The 12,794-nt window shown below is 35.9% G+C and overlaps 1 protein-coding gene and 1 long non-coding RNA gene across 2 annotated transcripts; both read left to right on the top strand.

The window, feature by feature from the left end:
* Nucleotides 1–308: 308 nt before the first annotated feature.
* LOC148941812 (uncharacterized) lies at nt 309–9,203 on the top strand. The gene is made up of 2 exons (XR_016143164.1): nt 309–504; nt 8,900–9,203. It is a non-coding gene; the product is annotated as an uncharacterized LOC148941812 (long non-coding RNA).
* A 120-nt stretch (nt 9,204–9,323) lies between these two features.
* On the top strand, nt 9,324–10,085 carry LOC148941811 (uncharacterized). The gene has a single exon (XM_089103342.1). It carries the CDS (start codon nt 9,339–9,341, stop codon nt 10,083–10,085), a length of 747 nt encoding a protein of 248 aa, XP_088959468.1. The 5' UTR covers nt 9,324–9,338.
* Nucleotides 10,086–12,794: the final 2,709 nt, after the last annotated feature.

The following is a 12,794-nucleotide window of genomic DNA, read 5'->3' as shown; positions in this document are numbered from 1 at the left end:
AAGAAGAAACTGGATATTGCAAATGATTTTAGAAATAAAGATTTTAAGAAGTTTTGGGGTTATATAAGGAATGATATTGGAAATGAAAAAGGAAATACACAGATGGCCCCAAACGCCAATTCATGGCCTGATTACCTGGGAAGCTTGGAAGGTGATTGTGCAGAAATACAAGAGGTAGCACATACCACAGAGATGGTCGTTTGTCCTAAAAAGGAACTTGATTATGATTTAGAAGGGGAAGTGAGTAATGATGAGATTAAGTTGGTATTTAAGAATTTAAAAGGAGGTTCGGCTGCGGGTGTTGATGGTGTACCAATAACGTTATTTAAGAAATTTCTTTCAATTTTTATGTCGATAATTGTTTTTATTTGTAATAAGGTGTTAACTTCAGGACAATGGCCAAATGAATGGAAGAGATTATTGAGTATGCCGCTTTTTAAGAGAGGAAACCCCAAGTTGCGCATGAATTATCGTTTAATAGCGCTTGTCCCTGCTTTAAATAAGGTAATGGAGAAAATACTAGATACCAGGCTTTCTAAATGGTTAAATAAAAATAATATAATACAAGAAGAACAAGGAGGTTTTAGGACAGGGTACGGGACGTTAGATACAATATTTATTTTAAAGGCATTAATTGATAAATATGGAAAGGGAAAAAACTTGTCTTTATGTGGGATTTCTGGACCTCCACAAGGTGTTCGACAGTGTCGACAGAGAGCTATTGAAGGATGCCCTGTTTAGAATTGGCCTCCCTCATTTGTTTGTGAGGTTGATAGTGAGTATGTATATTTGTGTGAGTGGAATCGTGTTAGTTGGTAACAGGTTTTCTAGGCTTTTTAATATTAAGCTGGGAGTAAAACAAGGCAGCACTCTTTCTCCTAATTTGTTTAATATTTTTATAAATGATGTTGTTGATTTTCTAGAGAATAGATGGGCTCCGAAAGTTAGTCTAGGGACCCATAAACTATCACTACTATTATTTGCGGATGATATTGCTTTGGTGGCTAGTACACCGCAAGGTCTGCAGACTCTTTTGAGTCTTATATAAGAATATTTGCAGATGAAAATATTAAGGCTGAATGCTGAAAAGAGTGAAGTTGTTATTTTTTTAAAAAGGAAAACAAGTGGCGAAGATAATAAAAGATTTAAATTTAATAATAAGGAACTGAAAGTAAGTAAAAGAATAAATTATTTAGGATTTGTTTTATCGGAAAATGGAAGTCTAAAGAGTCATGTTGATGAACTAATTAATAGAGGTTAAGTGGCCATGTCTGCAATTTTTAGAAATCCGACGATAATGGGAATTAAAAACCTAAAAATGTATAAAAGAATATTTCCGTGATATTTCCGTGGTTCCCGTTATCTATCAACAAATTTAGTAAGCCAGGTACGATTTATCATAGAGGGTCAAGAAATTCAGTATTGACAAGGGCTGGTTTTAAATTCTGCTACATTGAATCATTATAATCAGGTTAAACCTAGTTTTGGAGAGGAAATTTATTTTAAATTTAATTTACCGGCTGTGATTTTATGTCGATGGATTCAACATAGTGCGAATTGCCTTCGAATCCAGAGCAGGCAAATGGTGTTCGATAGGGGGATAGTGCATCCTGATGGTCGGTATGTGTGTCCTCTTTGTAGAGATGAGGACGAAGATTGGACCATTTTCTCCGAAAGTGCCCGGTGCTCTCTGATTTAAGGGAAAATTACTTACATGGGATTCTTTTGGCTGCTTCCTAAAATTTTACAAAGTTGTAATCCAACCACAATATTTCGTATTGGTGCGTACATAGAGAAGGGATTAGAAAGAAGGAAAAGTTTTTACAATTAATTATTCTTAATTATATGAAATTAAACTTATTTTCTCAATAATTTACCATAAGGTATTTTTCGCTATGTATCATGTTAATGTGTGTTTCGTAATTTGTTCTGTTGTGATTTCTTTATTTTTCATAAATTTTTGTGTGTATATGGCTTTTGGGCTTTTGAAATACACGATCTATCTATCTATCTATTTATCTATATATTTTTCAAGTATTGTTCTTCAATTAAATAAATTTTTCTATCTTGTTTGTTTATTATATTGTTCCAAAAATATAAATCTGTCACACTTGCATATAGAATCCAACACAAAACAAAAATCTTTTTAGCATTAGTTGTAAATCTGTACGTGCAAAATATAACTATTTGAAATATTTTTTTTAGTTGTTTTTTGTTAAAAAAAAATGTTATTTTATGTTAAAAAAATGTTAGTTTATGTTAAAATGTCACAGCTGTTCACTTTTTTCTGACTAACATCAGTGGACATGTTTGAACCAGTGATCTCTCGATCTGATGTCGAATGGTCTAAGCTATAGATGTTAGGACTTTTAATAAGGCTTCCTATTTTAATCATACGGCCCTTGTGTTTAAGTAGCCGTTCTTAAAAAATGGGACAAACAGCAGAAATATAACATAAACAGCAAGGTATTGAAGAGGAGGCAACCCTTCATATACGGAATAATTTCTGTTCGGTTTGATATACGTATATGAGGGGGTTCGTCCTCTGATCTCTTTACGCTAAAATCACAAAGGCGGTTTAATTAGAATAAGTAGCTCTTTTGAAAGTACTAAGAAAAACTTTAGCGTAAAGAGTGAGGTATTGACGAAAGGGCGAACCCCCTATAATATGTAATAATTTCTGTTAGTAAAGTTTTTCATTTTCTTCCTTACATTCAGTTGAAGAAACATTCTTTTTTTAATTTAATTTCTGATCGTTTTTTAAATAATACTGGGAAATCCGGCACCCCCTTCATGAAAAATTTCCTTCCCCATGAAAAATTCCTCTATGGAAAGATCCTCCCACGTTACCACGAACTGTTTGATAAGCATATATAAGAAAAGTATTTATCTGTATTTCATCCGTCTGATTCTTATGTGCTTGTAAAGCGAATATTTGGGTAAAGAACTTTTAAATTGCTTAGCAAATTGTATTAATTTTAAAAACAAAGTTTTTCTGGGTGAAGTAAAGATTGAACTTTAAACTTAAAATGAACAAAAATTATTACATCACAGCCTATTTAAAATACATCAAAAAATTAGCGCAAATAAACCAACTGGTGATATTTCTCTATGTTTTTCGCATTATAAGAAACTAGCAATTTACTCCAAACACAAAACAATATAGGAGCTTTGGTAGAGTAGAGATACTTTAGGATTGTTTCTGTTTTTGTTTAATTCTGCGCAATGAGCTCAGTTCCATGATTGACTGTCATTTTCTATCTCAAAAGATGCTTTGTGACTATTTTGTGGTCAAGCTCAAAGTGAACCAATCTGGATAGTATTAGGACTACTGACTCACTTCAGAATTTTTATCATAGCTATAAATTCTCCGTTGTATAGACAGTCGTGAATATAGAGCAAATCTTAGGGGAGGCGCATTGTGACAAGGGCGCCAATGAGCAAAATCTTGAGGGAGGGGCCAATGTGACAGAGGTGCCAATAATTGACCAAATTGACAAATTTATTGTAAAAAAGGGAGTAAAAAAAGGAAAAAAACAGTAACAAGTTCCGACAAAATCAATCTTATCCCAAAAATAAACTGAAGTGATGGTTTAGTTTCCTTCAAAAATTGTGTAAAACATTGTGGTATATGGAAAACATGGCAAAAATGTACCATGCTTGGCACTGTGGGAGGGGGTGAGTGGGCTTAAGCGTAGCTTCGAGTGTGCCATGCAGAGTGGAAGAATATAAAGTGTTGTAAAATGTTTTTGAAATTTGAAAATATTTTACTTTAATTGTAACTTTTTTGTTACAGTCCTTCAATTAAAAAAAAAAAAAAAAAATGAAGAAAAAATAAATCGTTTTTGAAGCCAGAATCTATATGGCACAATCAGGAAAAGAAGAAAATTAACTTCGTAAAATATATATGCAAAGGCCAGCGAGAGGGAGTTACAGAGGAAAGGGAGCGACAAAAACGGTTGTTCGAAGACAGTACTGCTAAAGGGTAAATAAAGAATCTAATTATTTTCTGTTCACCCCTTAGCCTTGGTAGGAATAAAAGGAAACACATAAGCGATATTAATGCAAAAAAGCTAAAAAAAAAATTTCGTCCAGGTAAATCTCCAGGTAAATCTTCTGATAGTGCTCTTGAATTCTCTCCATTACATCTCTCTACCTTTCGTGCCGGTAAGAATGAAATCTTTAATTTTACAAAATGAAAAATTTTCTGCAATAAGAAAAGAGCTATTAACAGTAGAGCTCCTAGAGACTTAAATCTTTTAGCGTTAAAATGGACTCTTTAAGTGTCTTGAACCCTTCCCCCTTCCCTATACAATAATCCACCCCCTAAATGATCCAAGTATTTGAAAACTCCTGGTAGAATTCGAAAAAAAAACTGATGATACTAGATGACATAAAAATGACAAAAATTTAGAAACGTCGGCAATTTAATTACTATGAAGGGTCATCACCAAAAATATCCTCTAGGGAATACTTGGCATAGATGATATCTGCTGGAGAAAAAAAATAAAGGTTTTTACTTTTATAACTTTAATAAATCAAATAATATTAACATTTTGATTACTAAATATCAGTATATGCATATTAAACTGACAATGCAAATTTGTTTGTATTTTTTTCAGTAAAGTGCCAATTTTGTTCTGGCCTTGGAAAGGCAAAGAGGTTTTGCGCCCAACTTATGTTAATTTCTGCTCGTTTTGAGTTTGACTCGGTTATCTATTGTAATATCTGTTCGTTTTGGGTTTCATTTATTTATGGATGCTGATTTGTGGTCGTTTCATGCTTGGTAGATTATTTGATTTTATTTTTTCTCATTTTTTGTTTAATTGAGTTCTTTACTTTTCTTTGAAAAACTTATTTTGGGGAAAATTTTTTTTTAATTAATTTCTGTTCGTTTTGTATTGACATAGTCTTCCGGGAAAAAGAAAATAATACTTTAAATCTTTTCGTTTTTTAAGACTTTATAGTTTGGCCTGCTATTTGTATGCTGGAGAAAAATTTCATCAATTTTTAACAACATACACCCTTTTAAAAATCTGGACACAAAAAGTACTGTTTCATTCAGTTTCATACCTCCTCTAGTTCACCTGAAATGGTAATCTTGATACCACTCGCAAAAAAAATCTGTTTACTTTCTTTGATAGCTTGGATACACTTACGCTATTTTGATTTGGTTAAATCTGAAGAGCAGAACTAGCCCCGTAAGTTTGAACATAATACCCTCAGTCGTTCTTGGGATACTGCTGAGATGCCTTATTGGGAATTAGAATTATCACTGTGCAGTTTGATTTAATCTTAAGGCAACATTTATTTTTTAAACATAATGGGCAAATGGTAGGGTTGGCATGGGAGGGTGGGAGTGGAAGGGGGATTAGTTGCCCTCCAATTACTTTCGACTATCAAAATGGGCACTAGCCCTTTGAATTTCAAATCGAACGAGCCCTTTTTCAAGTTACTACGACAAAGATTCCAAAAAAACCTTATATGCCCCCAGGGCATAACTTATAGCCTTTGCCCTGAGGGTTGTGGGGGAGCGTCCTCCTCAAAAACATATTTTGTAGCTGGAAATCAACTACGCTGAACAAAATGGCTATCTCAAAATTTTTATTGGATGTGTTTGGGGGAATGATGGGCGTAGGGGGGGGGGGCTAATTGCCCTCCAATCCCTTTCGACTATTAAAAAGGGCTCTAGCCCTTTGAATTTACTATCGAATGAGCTTTTTTTGAAGTTTCTACGACAACGCCATCTTTAAAAACCTTATATGGCCCAAGGGAATAACTTAAAACCCTTGGCCTGTGAGTTGTGGGGGAGTGTCCTCTTCAAAAACATATTTTTTATCTGGAAATCAACTACGCTGAACAAAATGGCCATCTCAAAATTTTTATTGGAAGTGTTTGGGGGAATGATGGGCGTTGGGGGGGGGGCCTAGTTACCCTCCAATCACTTTCAACTATTTAAACGGGCACTAGCTGTTTGAATTTCCACTCAAATGAGCCTTTTTTGAAGTTTCTACGACAACGCCTTCTATAAAAACTTTATATGCCCCCAGGGCATAACTTAAAACCCTTGCCCCAAGGGTTGTGGGGGAGTGTCCTCCTCAAAAAGATATTTTCTATATGGAAATCAACTACACGTAACAAAATGGCTATCTCAAAATTTTGATTGGATGTGTTTGGGGGAATGATGGGCGTAGGGGGGGGCTAGTTGCCCTCCAATCTCTTTCGACTACTAAAAAGGGCCCTAGCCACTCCAATTTGCAATCTAATCAGCCCTTTTCGAATTTTCTACGACAACTCCTTCGATACGAATTGCCCGGGTATGTATAAAAAAAAAAAAAAAAACAACACATACGTTCTTTATTTAGGCAGCGCTAGCGCGCTGCCTATGATTTTGTCAGATACACTCGATGAAGAAACGGCAATCCCATTTACTTTAGCCTGGGAGATTCAGTATGGTTGGATCAAACCTTGCTTGGCCCAGAAAAATAGCTTGATGAAGAAACTTAATATAAAGAACTTCTCTGGCTAACAATATTCTAACTTATTTTAGAGCATAATGGCGCAAAAAACCCATCCAGCAGAAAAAAGGGGGTACAGACCAAATACACGTACATTGTCAGTTTGATATACATATGCTGATATTTACTTTAAGTCTTAATAATTTCTTATTTATTAAAGTTAAAAAAGCGAAAACATATAATTTATAATTTTTCAGTAAAGCACAAATTCTGTTCAACTCCTTCCATGGGAACTGCCTTGGTCAGAAGAAAAATAAAATATATTGTTCCCACATCGTTCTTTACTTAGGCAGCGCTATTGCGCTGTCTATAATATAAACCTTTCTATTGTAGCCTATGCTATGTTCAAACAGTTCGTGGTAACGAACTGTAAGTAAGGAGCGACCCGGCTCAATGGTAACCGAAACTCTAAAAAACAGTATTTTGATACAAATAGATACATCAAAAGAATCAAATTTTAATGCTGATTTCAAATATATAAGTTTCATCAAGTTTAATTCTACCCATCAAAAGTTAGGCGCCTGAGAAAATTTGGCTGATTTTCGAAAAAAGGGGAAAATACCCCCTAAAAATTATAAAGCCTGAATGAAATTCAGACCGTCAAATTCAGCGTATCAGAAAACCCTAGTGTAGAGGTTTCAAGCTCCCATTTGCAAAAATGTGGAATATCGCATTTTTTTTGCCGGAAGAAAGATCACGGGTGCGGGTTTTTTTGTTTGTTTTTTTTCCCAGGGATGATTGTATCGACTCAGTGGTCCTAGAATATTGTGGGAGGGCTCATTGGAATGGAAATTGAAAGTTCTAGTGCCCTTTTTAAGTGACCAAAAAAAATGGAGGGCAACTAGGCCCCCTCCCAAGCTCATTTTTTCCCAAAGTCACCGGATCAAAATTTTGAGATAGCTATTTTGTTCAGCATGTTCGAAAATATTATAAGTATGTCTTTTAGGATGACTTAATTCCCCAAAGTTCCCGGGAGGAGGGCTGAAAGCTATGAACTTTACCCAATGTTAACATATAGTATTGGTTATTGGGAAGTATACAGACGTTTTCGGGGGAGATTTTTCCTGGTAGTGGGGGGGGTGTGGGTGGGTCGGCAGTTATGTGGGAGGATCTTTCCATGAAGGAAGTTTTCATGGGGGAATGGACATTGCTATGAAGGGGACGCCGGACTTCCCAGCATTATTTAAAAAAAGATCAGAAATTAAATATAAAAAACAAGTTTTTCAACTGCAACAGCAGCAACATCAAAACTTTAAGCGAACAAAAAATATTACATATAGGATCGGGTTCACCCCCTAGTAAATACCTTGCTCTTTAAGCCAAAGATTTTTTAGTACTATCATAAGAGCTATTTGTTCTAATTAACGGCCTTTGTGATTAAGAGGTTATTTTTAAAGAATTGGAACAAAATTCGAACTTTAGCATAAAGAGCGAGGTATTAACTAGGAGGCGAACCCGTAATATACGTTTTAAAAATATATGAATATAGAAGTTCGTTACGTAAGTTAATTCGTAAGTTACGTATATTTATTACTAATAAAAACGTTCGTAAATAAAATTAAACAAGTTTCGAGAAAGCCATTTAACCAAATAAAAGTAAATTAATATGGAAATTTTGTTTTAATTATTCATGTACGGTGAGCCAAGATCAAAACCTGCATTTATTCTAAAACGTTCAAAAATAAATTAAAAAAACAAGTTTTTTAACTCAAATTAAGGAACGACGTTAAAGCTTAAAAGGAACAGAAATCATTCTGTATACGAAGGAGAATGTCCCTTGCTCAACGCCTTGTTCTTTAAGCTAAAGTTTTACTTTCTCACAAGTCATTTTTTTTTAAACAATGAAAAACTTTAGCGTAAAGAGTGAGGCGTTGAGGAGGGGACAGCCCTTTTCATAAACGGAATAATTTCTGTTCGTTTTAAGGTTTAATGTCGCTCCTTACTTTCAGTTAAAAAAAACTTGTTTTTTTATTTAATTACGCTACTAGGGCAACGTGAAGTGTCAAGAGGTAGATCTCTACTATGGTTGGTAGAGGGAAGCGACTGTAGAGGGAGCGACAGTTTAGTTTGGTTTCTATACCATTGATTTAATACCACAGTTGTCAACCCCTCAACGCTTTAAAATTTTATGTCTCAAGATGTATTTTAAAAAAAAAATTAACTTTTTTTAAAATTTTTATTGTATTTCTTAATCAAAATAGCCTACCTGAAAGTACATACTCCACATTGTTCAACAAATCGTATTATTATCCACGAGTAACCAAACGAGGTAAAACCCATATATAAGCTGAACCCTCTCAATGAAATTTCTTACTTGCCAACGACTATTAAAAACAAAACTAAAAAAATTCTGTGGCTTAGCATATTCTAACTTGTTTTAGGGCATAATGGTACGAAAAACCAATCCAGTAGAAGACAGGAAGAAGGGGGGTGTGGACCCTAAGCTGCTCCGAGCTGCTGTAACCGAAGTTATTGCAAAGAAACAGAACAAGAAAACGGCTGCAAAAAAATTATAGAATACCACGGACAACTCTGAGGGGATACGTCACCAAGGCTGAGGAACAGGATGTGGATATTGAGCTTCTACCTCTCTCATTTTTCTCACCACTTTATGCTACAAGACAGATCTTTACAGAAGAAACAGAATATGCTCTTGCTAAATACTTGCAAGTTGTGTGCCATATGCATTATGGTTTAACACCACTTGAAGTTCGTCAGCTTGCTTGCAGATATTCTCTTGCAAAAGGACTTACCATCCCAAATTCATGGATAAGCAGTGACAATCAAAATGCTGCAGGGGAAGATAGGTAACGTGGTTTTATGGCAAGACACCCAAATCTTACTATAAGAGTGCCTGAAGCAACCAGTCTTGGCCGTGTAACTACTTTTAATCGTGTGATAGTCGGGAGATATTTTAAAAATCTTGATGATGTGTACGAGCGCTACAAATTTATCGCGCAAAATATTTGGAATGTAGACGAAACCGGACTATCAACAGTTCCCAAGCCAGGGAAAATTGTGGCAGAAAAAGAACAAAAACGGGTTGGCAAGGTAACGTCAGCAGAAAGAGGGCAAAATATTACTATGTGTGTTTGCGTTAGTGCCATGGGTAATAGTGTCCCTTCTATGCTCATTTTTCCTCGCAAGAATTGCCCCGAAATCTTACTGACAGGAGCACCACCAGGCACCATTGCTCACGGGTCAGAAACAGCTTCTGGTTGGATGTGTAATAAGTTATTTATTGTTTGGATGAACCATTTTATCAGTCATACAAGACCGAGTAAGGCTAATCCTGTGCTTCTAATACTTGACAGTCACATTAGTCGTTACAGTAGTGTAGTGCTTGACTTAGCCAAAGAAAATAGAGTTGTCATGCTCACCTTTCCACCTCATACAACAAATAAGCTGCAACCACTAGACAGGTCAGTTATGTTTCCTTTGAAAGCTTTCTACAACCGGGAATCTGCGACTTTTATGACAAACATAAATGCAAGAATATTTCAATGTATCACATCTCTGAGCTTTGTGGAAAAACGTATCCAAAAGCACCAACCCCAGAAACCATAATCAGCGGTTTTCGCTGCACCGGAATTTTCCTTTTCAATCCCCAGATTTTCAAAGATCACGAGTTCCTCAGTTCTTATGTCTCTGATCGACCATCTACGTCTAACCACGATGACATGGAACCTCCATCACGCACTGCTTGTTCTGCTGACGATGATGCGGCTAATCAGCCCACCAACCATGAGAACGATACCCAATCTTTCTCAGGACTCCCTTTACATGGACAAGCTGAAAAAAGCTTCTCTGAACTAGTTGATGTACGAAAGGTTCTCCGAGAAAACAAATCATACGTGTAGTGAAAAAAAAAGACTACCGAAATTTTGACGGATACCCCAGTGAAGGAAAGAATCTGCCAGGAAGAGGAGCTGAAAGCTGCAAAAAAGAGGAAGAAAGAATAAAAACCCAGGAAAAGAAGAGCGCAAACAAAGCTAAACTGCAAGAAGCAAGCAAGCAATTGTTCCTAAATAGTGAAAGTGAGTCTGATCGTTTTGAGATGGAGCTTGGCATGGAGAGTGAGGATAGTCTTGAGCTAGAAGAAGATAAGGAAGATGTGGGAAACAAACCAATAAAAATCGATGACTGTGTTTTAGTTGGACTTGCAGGTAAAAAGAGTGCTAAGTGCTTCTTTGTTGCGAAAGTTTTGAAGGAATATCAAGTTGAACTTGATGTTCAATTCTTGAAGTGTGTAGAACCAAACAAGTGTGTGCTTACCGAAGAAGAATCATGCGTCTTAAAGTCCGAGGTTGTAACAAGATTAGGTAGTCCCTCAGTGTTGGGTGGGACTTCAAGACTTGCCGAAGGGCTGAGGTTTGGTGTTGACCTTTCAAGATATAAGATGCGTTAATCAATAGTAGTGTTCCGTCCAATGAGATAGCCTTCAGCAGTTAACTTAGCTAGGATTTGATTTATAGAAGGTGGGTCTTTGAGTAGGCTACTGTCCCAAGCCTTTTAATTTTTTGTATCTGAATTCTGAAAGACAATTAAAAATCTGATAAAAAACAAATCCTATGACTAATTCTATAGGAGTAAGAGATTTTCTTGACTTGAGTTAAGACGGTGACGAACGTCGGCCAAGACGGTGGCAAATGTGAACCGGGGTGGCCCTGGTTCACCACTTTCTGACTACATCAGTGTAACCCATTTTTCTGCTACATCCAGAAAAATTAGTTGTCAGGGATTTTTTTAGAGATACCCCGAACATGAATATATACGTGGCAACTTTCAGAATTATTTAAACTCGAAAACTGTGTTTACAAAAAATAAATAACCAGGAAAGTGGCGAACGTGGGCCGGTTTCCCCTACCATCCTTCCCTTTTTTCTTTATTTTTGAATAATTTCAAATCTAACTGTCTTATCTTTACAGAGTTTTGAAAATTAAACAGAATAGCAAAAGAAAACAATTTTTAAACTCACGTTCCAGCTGTCTAAAATAACTCGCTTTGCATCGATGCTCAGAATTACACTGAATGTAAAAGTGTTCAACAAAAATTCTTTAACAGGAGTCACAAGAGAATCTTTGATGAAAAGATATAGTCTTGTAAACATTTTGCTTTTGCTAAAATAGGTAGAAATGCCAGTAATTCAATGATATATGGCTGGTTTTTGATGTGTAGAAAATAATTGAGACAAAAACTTCGGAACGTGGTGAAAAATTATGTCAAAGTGATAGTTACTAGGATTGGATTGTCACTAGTGATAAATCACTAGGGGTGGTAACCCTAAACGAATTTTTGGATATTTGGGAACCAAGTTTTTTCGAGGAGACAGATTTTTGGGGAAATCCCCAAAAATTTCGGGGATAGTGGAAGTATTGGTTTTTTCAGACCAAATCTGCCAACAATTTACTAGGCCATGAAAATTGCCAAGTAGCATTGCTACTGTGCTACCCACCTTTTTGCATAGTGCTTGTGTTATGTTTTGACAGCTTTTTTCTTAGCAAAAATTAATATTACATATAAAAATCGTATTTTCTGCCAACAAATTTGAAAACTGCCCAGTAGCATTGCTACTTTGCTACCCTACTTTTTGAACGACTGACTACTACTTCTGTAGTGGGTACTGCTAAGGCTAGGAATATTATAATAAACCTCTAAGGAAACGTTGAGGGAAACGTGGAACTAAATAAAAGCATATTATGTGCATACAGATTGCTGATGCGGGCGTATCAGAAATATTTTAGAACGCTTTATCGTATCAAGAAGAAACTTCCGGGGTATCATGAGTGGGATGTTCAGTTGACCAAAAAGCAAAATGTATGTGCTGCTACTGTAATTGATAATGCTGCTACTACTAATAATAAAAATAAAGTTCCCATTGATATTCCAAGATATCAGACTATTTGATGTCGGGGCTTGCTTGGTCATGGCCTAGCAGAGGTTGGCTTCTGTTTAGCAACAGGACAATTTACTCTGTAGCATGTATGATCGTTTTTCTTACATACTACACAAAACATCACCAGTGCATGGATTGGATTTGCTGGATGCATGGTCAGTTGCTCCACAGCAACCACAAATAGCGGTATTATTACAATTGACCGCAAAATGGCCTTCGGCATGACAAGAGAAGTATCTTCTTTGCAAAAACTTATATTCGTCAATAGGAAGTACTTCGTAATCAATTTTGGCTCCGTGTTGAAGAAAGGAGTCAGGTCAGCACGAGTATCGAAGTAAACTTTGTAAGGACGTCAGCTTTCAATTCTGACTGCTTTGCAA

Source organism: Artemia sp. Qi Xiang Cuo, chromosome 17 (assembly GCF_049724085.1).
Source record: "Artemia sp. Qi Xiang Cuo chromosome 17, ASM4972408v1, whole genome shotgun sequence".
NCBI classification, from domain to species: domain Eukaryota; kingdom Metazoa; phylum Arthropoda; class Branchiopoda; order Anostraca; family Artemiidae; genus Artemia; species Artemia sp. Qi Xiang Cuo.
The sequence above is the reverse complement of the archived record's forward strand: the minus strand, read 5'-3'. Positions and strand labels throughout refer to the sequence as shown.